The sequence below is a fragment of the Clinocottus analis genome, unplaced genomic scaffold (genome assembly GCF_023055335.1).
Source record: "Clinocottus analis isolate CAN_PGR_092001 unplaced genomic scaffold, fCliAna1.0.p SCAF_2, whole genome shotgun sequence".
In the NCBI taxonomy this organism is placed as follows: domain Eukaryota; kingdom Metazoa; phylum Chordata; class Actinopteri; order Perciformes; family Cottidae; genus Clinocottus; species Clinocottus analis.
In genome coordinates, this window is record NW_027175931.1 from 23,648,932 (window position 1) to 23,661,499 (window position 12,568).

Genomic DNA, 12,568 nt, shown 5'->3' on the forward strand with positions numbered 1-12,568 from the left:
GTCGCTGGTTTACTGAATCGTGCCGTCACAAACTCCTGAATGGAGCGTGGGCATCAGGAGAAGCAAATTCAAAGGTGATTAATGTTTGAAATGAAACAAGATATGCAGTATCTTAAAAAAAACAGTCATGTTTATTTAAAAAAAACACTTGTCGCATACATGCACTGCAGTTGTATATATAACACACAAAGATCATCACTGTTCTGGATGGACCAGGTGCTTTTGTGCACACTGTCATCATTTGCCTTGACAGTTACAGGTGAACAGCGATGCGCTTCCTGCAGTATTTACACACAACACCCAATCTCGTTGATGACTCGCTCGTACCATTCAACACATCCGATTCCTCCATTTTCTACACAGCAGTGCCTTTTTATGAAGGTGACACATGTAGTCATGGCGTTTTTATACAAAAAAATATTCAGTGGTAAGCATTAAAATGCCAGGAATGTATAAAAAGTCTGATTTTGTATTTATTGGGACATTAACATTTAGCGAGCACTAAGAACATCATTTTCTTTGCCTTTTTTTTTGGTTTTGAAACATGATTAAAAGAGATTTCCTCTCCAAAGTCCTTTGAGTGGATAAAGGCAGACTCAAACACATCCTTCATGACGGAGTCTCCTTGTTCCCTTGAGCTCTTTTCCTCAGCGCACCCTCGGTTTGGATCGGAGCGCCGGTTTGAGACTCAAGTCAAGTTCCTCTGGATCGTCCTTCAGACGTAGTCTTTCCTTTCTAACCCCGGGGCAGCTGCGGACCGCGGGGCGGAGTAAGCCATCCGTGACGGGTTGTACCGGGTCTCACGCGGCGGGCAGGAGCAGCAGAGCAATCCGCCGCCAAGAATCAGGAGGGCCGCTGCCGCCCAGCCGATGTACAGAGCGGCGCCCAGCTCCCTGCGCTGAGCGTCAGTGAGCAGAGGGTTGTAGAAGTCCCTGATTATAGTGTTGGCCGACCAGGAGACAGGAATGAGCTGCATGACCCCGGCAACTATGAAGAAGACCCCGGAGATGATCATCACCTTGGACTTGGACGCCTCGTCGTCGATGCAGTTGGTGCATTTGGCCCCGGCGATGGAGATGAGCACCGCCACGATGGCTAGCAGGATGGAGATGACGGTGAGGGCGCGGGCGGCCTGGAGGTCCTGGGAGAGGGCGAGCATGGAGTCGTAGACCTTGCACTGCATCTGGCCCGTGCTCTGGACCACGCAGGTCATCCACAGGCCCTCCCAGATGATCTGAGCGGTCACGATGTTGCTGCCGATGAAGGCCGTCACCCTCCACATGGGGAGGGCGCACGCCAAGATGGCGATAATCCATCCCAAAATGCACAGGGCGATGCCTATCAACTCCAGCCCTATAGACATACTGAAACGTCTTCCTCGTCCGCTGCTGGATGTGTGCCACACCTGAGAGGAGATCACAGAGGGAAATAAAACTGCAGAGAGGATTTTGAAAGAGCCAACCAGAGAATCAACTCGTAATCAAAATGATTTCAGGCCACACATCTGTGAGTGTGTGAAGTTCTGTTGCCTCAGCTTCACCAGTATCCTTTATAAGGCGTATCAGGTGGAGGGGAGGAGTCCTTGAAGGAGCTGACATCATCGGAGGGGGAGGAAGTACCTGGACACATTCTGCTATCGGCTTACATGGCCAGCTTCACAATGGGCCCGGCCACAAAGAGGCCTTTCACAGCTGAAAGGGCTTGCTACTGTTGCATGTGTCATTATGACCAAATAACCAGTTTCAGGATGGATTAAGGCCTGATGTATGATTCAAAATACAATTTGTATTTATGCAGGGAAAAAAGGATGGATTTCTTTGCTGCAAATCAAACTATTGTCTTTATCGTGCTGAGCAGAATCTGTGTGAACGATTCAGCTTTTTCAAAAATTGCACTCAATAAACACTGAAATCGTTTAAAGTAACTCAGAGATCACTTCCTCATAATTAGTCTGATGATGTTGCTTTAAAAAATAAAAAGACTAATACATGAAGAATGCCTTACCTGCATTCACCAGTGAAACCCTCTGAACCTTTTTATCATCAGTGTAGTAAAAAACCTCCAAAACACGAGCTTTTAGCTCGCAGTTTTATTTTAGAAAGCATACAAAGAAGTATTAAAAAGCTGTTATATGACCAATAAGGGTTTAACGACAATATTTCACTCTTTCATCATTAGTTCATGGGGTAGATATTCGGTTTTTAATTTCCGTGTTTGGAAAAAACATTCCTATACATTTCGTATTGTTAAAATGCCTGAAGACGCTGCTGTTTCGGGGTCCCTGATATGGAGGTTCGTCGACTCTTGCACACACACAGAGCGCTGAAGAGAGGACACTGAGCGCCGACAGAGCAGTGGATGCATCGTCCACACGTGGGCACTTCACCCGTTGGCGTCAAAGGACTTCCTCGTCTCCACGGCCAGGCGGGGAAACACCGACACCCACGTGACAGAAACAGGAAGCCGAGCCTCAGTGGGCCGTCTCTGTTCTGACGTTAACGTTGGTTCCTATCTGTTTGGATGCTGTCCACACAAAACAACCGGGAGCGCTCTGAAAAACATCGCTGTGTGTGCAGCGCTTCTGCTCTCGGCGTTCCCACGCACGCTCCAGCCAAACTGGGAGCAAATTTAAAAAAAATGCCGTCTGGAAACTTTACGGATCCCTCAGTTCAAGGCTCACCTTTAAGTTGGAGTTACGAGACGTTCACCTGACAACAGGGTGATGTTTGATGGGCCTTAATGACTCTGCAGAATGCCCTTGACATTCTTCGGGACTGGCACTGTCTCCCTTGAACCCCCCGACCCCCGTTCAGTGTTGACAGCCCCCCCCCCCTCCTCTGACATGAAACAGGTCCATTGTTTGGGAAGGCAGCTCAGATAGTTGAGTGTGGGGAAGCTGACGAAGTCGCGGTTCTTGTTATCATAAAGCCAACAGACATGCGGGAGACAGCCAGGTGGGTGCTGTGATCGAGACTCCCAGTCGTCTGCCTCATGGCCGGGTGCGCGGCGTGCATGGAATCAGACTTTCCCTTTGCACCAGTTACACGTAATTCATGGGTGTTATGTTATTTAAAGTATAGCTAAATGTACGACCTACAGTGACCTAATAGAAGAAATGAATACTGTGGTTCTGCACCTGAGGGCTCAGCACACCGAGGAGGTTGCATAAAAATATATTTTTGCTGAAAGGTTGTTTATGTTTGATATGATTTCCCTCAAACTCCAAAAATACCCAATGTTTCACCCTCTCAGCTTCTATAATGATGATGAAACAGACTAATTAAAAACAAGGCCTTTTTAATGAAGAAACAAACAAAGACAAAACATTTCAGATGAACTGATTCACAAATTCAACAATTACTGTAACGTATAAAACACAGCGCACACCACATCACTAACATATAGTCGTTGGCATCAGTGCTTCCAGCAGCCTCAAAGTTACACACAAAACATTGAACACAGGAAAAGAAGTTAGACGTGGGCTCCGCTCTGAAGGGCATACATTATATGGCGGTATGGGTATTGGGGTTTTCTCCATCTCAACATCTAGAAAGATCCGTCATCAGAAAGAAGTCTGTCCTCTCCAGTTCTCTCTGAGCCGTCTACTCCACGATGGCTAAATGGTGGGAAGAGCGCAGGTGCGAGCTCAGACATAATCCTTCCTGTCGTAGCCACCTGGGGCGAGCGACTGAGTTTTTTGGGAGTACATCATCTTGGATGGCGGCCCGTACCTTTTCTCAGGTTGCGTGGGGCAACTGGAGCAGAGAATGCCGCCGCCGATGAGCAGAAACGAGGCTGCGGCCCAGCCCAGGTACAGCGCCGCACCGATCTCCCTCTTCTGCGTCTCGGGTATGTTGGGATTGTAGAACTCCATGATGATGGTATGCGCGGACCACGACACAGGAATCAGCTGCGTCACGGAGGCCAGGATGAAGGCCGCCCCGGCGGCGATCATCACCCGGGCCTTGGCCGACTCCTCGTCCACACAGTTGGTGCATTTCGCCCCCATCATGGCCACCATGACTCCCACGATGCCCACCAGGATGGAGATGATGGTGAGGGCGCGGGCGGCCTGGAGGTCCGCGCTTAGTGCCAACATGGAGTCGTGGATTTTACACTGCATCTGACCCGTGCTCTGGACCACGCAGTTCATCCAGATGCCTTCCCAGATGGTCTGCGCCGTCACGATGTTCACCCCGATGAAGGCCGACACCCTCCACATGGGCAAGGCGCAGGACGCAATGGCCGAGATCCATCCCAGGACAGCCAGAGTCACTCCAAGTATCTCCAGTCCCACTGAAGGCATGTCTGAGCTCTTTGTGAGACAAAGTGCGCAGAGGTCTTCAGGAGCAAGTGGAATGAGCATTTCCAGGAGGGCTGATGGCTCATATAAGCAGCAGGAGGTGGAGTCACTTGGTTACTGGCCACAGAGGCGTTCAAATCGTCCAGCCGTGGTATGCGAACGGCCTCAGCTTAATCATCCACCTTCCTCGTCCCGGTAGCTCTGCCCCTTATTTGGGTGAGGGGAGAGTAAACAGAGCGTCTGTATCTCAGGTGGAGTAGTTAAAGAATAACAGACATGGTAAAGAACTGAGGATAAATGATTGAAAGTGGACGGCACAATATCAACTCCCGTTGGGTTTCTCATTGTCTTCCTCTCTGACAGATGAGTCAGCTCAGAATTGTGACAATAGATGTTGCATAATGTTATGGTTTGTGTTATTAACACATCTTGTCGTACGAAGGGGGTTGTGAATCACAGAGACACCATCATCCCGAGTTGGAAGGTCTGCCTCCTTCCATTTACTGTAACTGTCATCATTTAGCAGCTGACGATAACAACTAATACTTTTTTGAGTGTGGGAGGAAATAAATGCGACCAATTTCCTGGGACTCTATGACGTGATTCCTCTCTACTCGAAAGACATCTTAAAATACTTTCATCCCGAAACCACAAGATGATAAAATAATCAGTGACCTTGCTCTGAAGGTTGCAGTGCATCATGGGATTCAACCTCAATTTTAAACATGCCACATAAAACCCTCCGTGCACACTCAGACCTCCAGGACGCGCTCAAGTATACAGCATAGTCTGATTGCGCTAAATCCACACACATCTTTTTCTTTTTTAGGTCTAGGGCTATTTGAATATTTTGGTGTTATAATAAAAGGGACACATGTGGGATTTTGTCAGATGTGTAAATATCAGTCTATATGTTACTGGTTAGGAGTAAATGAAGATGACGCACAGAAATAAATGAAAAGGCGAGAAAATAATCACTTTCAGGATGATTATTTGTTTGGAAGGAAGCAGCTGCAACTAACTCTGACAAACCATAACACAACACGTGAACATTCAACACGTGAACATTCAACACGTGAACATTCTCTCTCCAAATGTCGACTTTGATAAAGTGAAGAAAATCTCATCGGGCCCATTTGAAGCGTCTCATGGCGATCGTGAGACGATGTGCACACATGTACGCCGCTTATTGTAAAGCTAATGTCAGCATTCATGGTGGTTTTTCGTTGGAGCTGTGAAGTGGGAGCGAGTGCGACTGAGCTGTTGAACTTTCCCGTCACACATGACTGCACAGATGAGCTCAGTTACACATTCCTGCCGACAGAGTCTGCGGTTACTCACAGGAAGACTCCTCTTTTCAACCATTAACCTCACAGCTCCAGCCAAAGCAAGTTGAGAAAGCAAGGATTCATTTTGGTTTTCATGTTTGTTTCTTATTCTTTCATTGCTTTTGCATTGCTGGTACATTGCAGTGGAAGCGTGTGTGTCTTCTGCACATTGTAATATGTTCTAAAATGGTTCTGGACGACATTTTGGGAAATCTCAAAAGGAGAATGTGTCCTGTCGGTTCCTCTGCTGTGTTGACAGATTGAAAATTGTTGTTCAGTGACGAAGCCCTGAGGTGTAGCACAGGCTTTATGTGACCCTGAACGCAGCACTGTTAAGGCGTTAGCAACTTTCTGCAACAAATCCAAAAGCATTTTATTCATTCATTTATCTTCAAGTTCTTTTATTTTGTCATTTAGGTTGTTTTTTTAAACCTTCATTGACTCTTTGAGACTTTCGATGCACTTTCATTACAGTGAGTTTCACCGGGGGACTAAAGTAAACAGCTGAAGGTTCAGATCAATCGGGTCTTTGTGGCTCGGTTACAGTGCAGGTTACATACTCCAGCAGAAGGAGACTTTTATCTCCGCCTCGGTTTCGCTCTCGCAAATCGAGGACGGGCTACAATGGAAGGGGAAGCATAAGGTGCTCCTCGGAAACAAGCCACCCATTGTTCGTCCATCGCATTTAAATAAAATACCTCATTTTGCCGTGGAACTTCTTACAGGTCAGACTCTGATCTACAGCTGCCGTCTGTCCTGAATAACTCATGCAGGAGGAGTTGTCATGTTACTAACACTAATTCAACATTTATTCTGACTCTTAGGAATGAAAGTGCAGAGATACAAAGTTCATCTCCACCGAGAAGGAAAAAAACTTTTGCTCTTTTGCTTGCAACCTTGTAAAAAAACAGTTTTTAATCAGAAGTAAATTGCACAGGAATTGTATATTTATTTAAGATAAGACACTCAATGTTTGTTACAAGTAAAATAATGTATTAAAAGCAATCTGACGCTCACCACTACATGACATGACAAACCATCATGAAGTGATCAGTGATTTTAAACCTAATGTCACACAAAATGTCGCCACCAGACATCCATCTGCTGTGCACACACCCGTCACCACATGTCACATGTTCAAACATAGTCTCTTCTAGGGTATCCATTCACTGACATGACCTTGACAGCCGAGTAGTCCGCCCGGGGGGCCGCGGAGCCGCCACCGCTCGGTGCGTTGGCCGGCGTGGGCGGGCAGGAGCAACAGAGCATCGCTCCCCCGAGCACGAGGAGGCAGGAGGAAGCCCAGCCAAAGTACAGAGCGTTCCCAAACTCCCTCTTCCCCGTCTCCTGCAGGAGCGGGTCGTAGAAGCCCAGGACGATGGCGTGCGCCGTCCAGGACACGGCCACCAGCAGCAGCAGCCCGGCCACGGCGAAGGTCACCCCGGAGGCCACCACGAGCCGCGGCTTGCTGCTCACGTCGCGGCTGCAGTTGGTGCACTTGGCGCCGGCGACCGACAGTCCGATCGCCCCGACGCACAGCACCATGGAGACGATGACCAGAGCGCGAGCCGCTTGCAGGTCCACCGGCAGCCCCAGCATGGAGTCGTGCACCCTGCAGTGCATCTGGCCCGTGCTCTGCACGGAGCAGTTCATCCACAGGCCCTCCCAGATCACCTGGGAGATGACGATGTTCTGGCCGATGTAGGCGGCCACCCGCCACATGGGCAGGCCGCAGGTCACCATCACCCCCAGCCAGCCGGCCACGGCCAGGATCATCCCGAGGATCTCCAAGCCTGCAGAGTACATAGTCGGAGCTGGGGATGAAGAAGGAGCTGAACAAGACTCTTTTTCCAGAGCTCTGCGGGATAGAAGGCCCCTCTGTGTCCGCGGGCTCAACCCTCCCGAGATGAAGGCGATATCGGATCTCTTTGGCTCAACGTCCTATAAGACCTTTTCAGTGAGAGGGAGAAACAGATTCTACCTTCTTTATACAGCTTAGACGACTGAAGGTGGAGTCAGCTGGAGGTGGCATCGTGTTTACCTTCAAACTACAAATGGGAAGCAAATGGGAACGCGTTCACATTTTATCCACTGACATTGTTGTCACATGGGAAAAACATCAGTATTCTTTCTGAAAAAAAAAAACTATATAATGATGAACTTGTAGAGAATTTGCACACCAGTAAAAAATAACATTTGATGGATTCTGGAGGATGATGTTGTCTTAAATCACATTTACAGAATAAATGCTAACAGAATTTAGTCAGTTCTGATTATATTGTATTATATTAATATGTTTGTAGCAGCTAAGTTACAATATTTCATCACATATTTTGTGGAATCTGATGAAAATGCTGCGTACCAACGAGGTTCAGACCGATATATTGACTACGGACATATTCCATTGATAAGTTATAAATATATAAATTACTTTATATATCTTTAATATTTCAGTATCTGTGTATGTGACATGTGACAACCTTGAGGAACATTAATAAATCACAATCTAAATGAGATCCCTGTTTAAAGAAATGCCACAATGACAGACCCTGTTGTTGGTCAGATACATAATCCCTCCTGTTAGAAACACACACACACACACACACACACACACACACTGGGTTTGAGTGAAAAGGCCTCATTGTCACTGGGCATGTTCGATTCCTTGTCCTTTAAAATGGAGCATATCTGATTAAATATAAAACAATACACAATAGTATCAATCATATTGAAGTCTTATTAAGCAGATGATACTCTTTTAGATCCTCATGGGACATTAAATTGCACATTTTAAACCATGAATACTTACCTGTACATATACTTCATGGTGTGTCTGTTTAACTAATACGCTCTTTTACATTTTTTAGGGAACCTCAGAGGATGAATAGAATATTTAGTTTTAGGCCAAAACACAACTTTCTGTCCCAGTCAATCTAACAAAAAACTTTATATAACTATTATTTTACATTGTTTCATTTCAATTACTGATCAGCAAATGAATAAAAGAATACCTCACAGGACGGCTGTTGTTCAACAGACAACGGGACCGTTGAGCTCTGTGTCATTACAGGCTTTCCTCTAATTAACAGAGGTCACCGGGGTCAGAGGCCATGAGTAGCTCTGTTATCTTGTGGTTCACCCCCCTACACACACACACACACACACACATGCACGCACACAAACACTTACTCACACACGCACTCACATCCTCCCACACAAACCCAGACACACATCTGACTCTTAGCGTCTGCACCATTTTAAGGGATTTTGTATTATTGCAAAACAGGAAGGATAACTTTTTGAAAACATCAGCGCTGAATATTCTCCGTTAGTTCAATCATTTTTATTTATTTTTTGAAACGTAATCTTCATCTGTGCTAATCCAGTTTCAAAGTAAACACCAAGCGCCTCATGGGAATCGATGAGGAAGACTTTGGACACTTCATTTGAAGTGCTTCATGCAGTAAGTGTATGTTGTAACAGGCAGAGGGAGCCACAGTTGCATCTCCCCGTGTCGTGCTGATGACAGGAGGTTTGTCTGGTTTTGCAGAAAACATTTCATTCATTACATCATGTGACAGTGGATGTGTTCATGATTTTGTGTTCCAAACTAAACTTGTATTTACTTCACTTTATGTGGGAGTTTATTCCGATTATACTGGAGTTTATGTCATTTAATTTGAATTATTTTCATTTTGATTTAGCTTTACTGGAATTGTTAATTATCTGTTTTTATATAGTTATTATATAGTTGCCTTGCATTGAGCACGAGGCAATTGTGTTTTGAAAAGTGCGTAATTATGTTTCTGGTTCTTGAATTGTGATTTTCATACTCGACCGCTTTCTGATGCCTTATGAAATTGTGTCTTTCTTTCTCCTTAACTCATTTGGTTTGGATTTGCAGCTGTCTCTGTGCAAGGAGTGTTCACCATGAGGGACGTTCATGAATCAAACCTGTGTGTCTCTTGCTCAGCCAGCGTTCGGGAAAAGGTGTGTAACCCCAGAAAATGCCCAGAAAAAGTCAGATCAAACCAGATGCAGCTTGATTCATGACAGTGGACGTGATTGGCCGATGCATCCAGGAAGTCTCTCGCTGGAGGGAGAGACAGAATCTTCCTGCAGCAACAGTTAAGTAACACCAACACCCTGATTACGAGTTTCCCCACAACGTATTGAAATACATGGAATGAAATTAGCCTTCTGAAAGCAATAAAACATGCAGAACTGACTCAAAACCGCTCCACTCTTTTCCATACTGTCGCAATAAACAACTCACCGTTGTGCAATATTTAAAATAATTCATACGCAGAGGGAGTGTAGTTACTCTGTAACATGCAAAATATGACATGAAACTTCAGAAAAAGGCAAGAAGTGTATGTGCTGCGATGGACAATCAGTGACTTTAGTTTCAAAACACACCGGCTTTCTTCAGCAACACCTCACTCAGGCGACATAAATTCAGCAACAGCATAACCTTTTGTTTGTAAAACCCCATTAGTGATGACTTATTTAAAGCAGAGACTTGTTTTAAAATCTTATGAAATCCAATTCCTGCAAAATCATGCGTTACATTGGGAAACAAAACCAGCTGGTTTCCTTCTACTGAATCAAAGCATTTTCCACGTTCCCGCCATAGATATTATCTCTGAATAACAGCCATTCTTTACTCATTGGAAGGGAGTTCAACTTTGGTTTATTTTCTCTGCAGGTGCAACTACTTGTAAATATACATGTAGTCACTCGCAGAGAGCAACCTGCTGATCATTCACCTGTCATGGGAACGGGAGCGAGTCGGACCGGTTTCCACCAGGCGTCTGCTGCTGCTGCTGTTGTCGAGCTTCTCTTTCTACCAACGACTATCAGAATCGTGACAAATTCAGTCAGTTCACGCGTTTATTTCTTTGTTGAATCATCATGATTAAAGCCCAGATTTGGAAGAGCGTGTATTGGGAAGTGAATTCATAAAAAGTGAGGAAGCAGAAGTAGTTCCTGTGTTTTGTTTGAAAGCTAGAAAAGGCCCTAATCCCTGCTTCGAACAGCGAATACAGAGGAGGAACTGAACGCTTCCTCAGGCCAAAACGCAAACCTTCAGTCACTTTAATGTTTAGTTTCACGACCGTCTGTGGCTTTTATGAGCCCACAATACATTTTACACCACCTGGCTTTCACCCGTTCAGACACAGATGAGATGTGATCTGCAGCAGCTTTCACCAAATTAAATTCCCTGCATGTGCAACTTACTTAGCCAATAAATAATTCTGATTCTGAGTCTGAACGAGTCCTACGTCCCCAACATAAAATGAACGAAATAGACCAGATTGTAGATTTACTCCGGTGGTGTACTTAAGGACAAATCTGATGAACTTATACTTCCATTTAATGCAATTTGTATGCAATGTTTGTGATAAACTGAAAGACAAAGTGTTCCTTAATATGGTGAGGAAAAAAGAGAGAGGTAGACTTTAGGGTACGTTGAAAATACATCTAATGAATTATGATGCATTACACATATTCTGTATATGGGAACATTTTACAGAACAATGAATACTTTTACTTTTGACACTTAAATAAGGTTTTAAATGCAGGACTTTTTTGTTTTTAACGTCAGCATCTCTCTCGTCTGGTGAAGACTTCAGGTTCCTGTTTGTGTCATGTGACCAGGTGTCATGTCCAGACACGCATGAGTCACTGAGGATCCCACAACCACACTCACCTGCTGTTACCCAGTGAAACTGTGACTGGTACCGCGACACACACACACACACACACACACACACACACACACACACACACGTTCTTCCTCCTCTGACGCATGAAACTACGTCCTTTTTCTGCACCCAAACAAATACTAATAATACAAATTCTCCTCATCGTATTTCTTAAAATACTTTATCTTAACATGTACCAGCAACTGTAAATATTCATAGACACATATTCACTTATGATTTAACTGTGTTGAATTTAGACCACCAGCATGAGTACACATTGAATTCATGCTTTATAAAGCTTTATTCCAACATGCACAATCATTAGTAACTCATAAGTATGCGATTAATTAACTTAGTTACTACGGGTAATATTTAACAATAATACCACTTCAACTGTTTGACTACAGTACGACTGAAGTATTGCAACTTTATCCCTTTTACACAGAGATTTGCACATGATGTAGAATCCATAAATCCATCACACAAAACTAGTTTCTCTGTTGTCTCACCCAAAATATCAAAGATTGCTGCAACACGATGCAGGATAATTATGTTAACGGCCAACAACGATACAAGGGAAACAAGAATTCCCCAACAACAAAGTCCTTATTGTTTTCAAGCTATTCATCAGACCCTGTACCTTTAGAGATTGTACAACCATTTCAAAGTTTCCTGAAGTTTCCTGACGTCAGAAAACAAACCCACAGTCCGTCTACCTGACATGCACCAGCCGTCATTTTGGCACCATCACCTGACACTCTCATTCATACAAACAACATGCAAATATGAAAAAAACACGGCTGGCGTGTAAAAAAGCTAAATAGCTAAATACACAAATGAAGACGCGCTTATTTGAACTGTGGGCAGACGTTGTTTTTTAAAATGTGTTTTCATTGATATTCCGACTGACCCAGCCGGTTTTGAGTGGAGGGTTGGACGCCTGAGCGAGCGCCAAAGCCAGCCGTTACCCGTGATGTCAGGGCGTGCCTCAATGGGCCTGCTGGGACTCGTTATCTTGGCTCCCTCTGGCATTTTCTCACGGCCGCTGGACTCCTTTCAGCCGCCGCCGCACACGTCGCACCGTGCAGCGTTGCCTCCATGGAGGAACGAGAGCGCTTCATTCTGGCACCATTAATGACCAAACAGTGAAAGTTTGCTTTATTCTTTCATAAACACTGTTGTGCATGAGCGGCTGCATTAGTCTGATTTGAAAATATTGTCATGACTCA

General features: G+C 45.0%; 2 protein-coding genes across 2 annotated transcripts; both read right to left on the bottom strand.

Moving 5' to 3' along the window:
* Positions 1–206: 206 nt before the first annotated feature.
* Positions 207–1,503, bottom strand: LOC137790325 (claudin-3-like). The gene has a single exon (XM_068584464.1). The coding sequence runs from the start codon at positions 1,361–1,363 to the stop codon at positions 716–718; it is 648 nt and encodes a 215-aa protein (XP_068440565.1). The 5' UTR covers positions 1,364–1,503; the 3' UTR covers positions 207–715.
* A 1,869-nt stretch (positions 1,504–3,372) lies between these two features.
* On the bottom strand, positions 3,373–7,437 carry LOC137791144 (claudin-4-like). Its single transcript, XM_068585867.1, has 2 exons — positions 6,947–7,437; positions 3,373–4,313 (listed from the first exon to the last, which is right to left on the bottom strand). The coding sequence occupies exons 1-2, from the start codon at positions 7,435–7,437 to the stop codon at positions 3,647–3,649; spliced, it is 1,158 nt and encodes a 385-aa protein (XP_068441968.1). The 3' UTR covers positions 3,373–3,646.
* Positions 7,438–12,568: the final 5,131 nt, after the last annotated feature.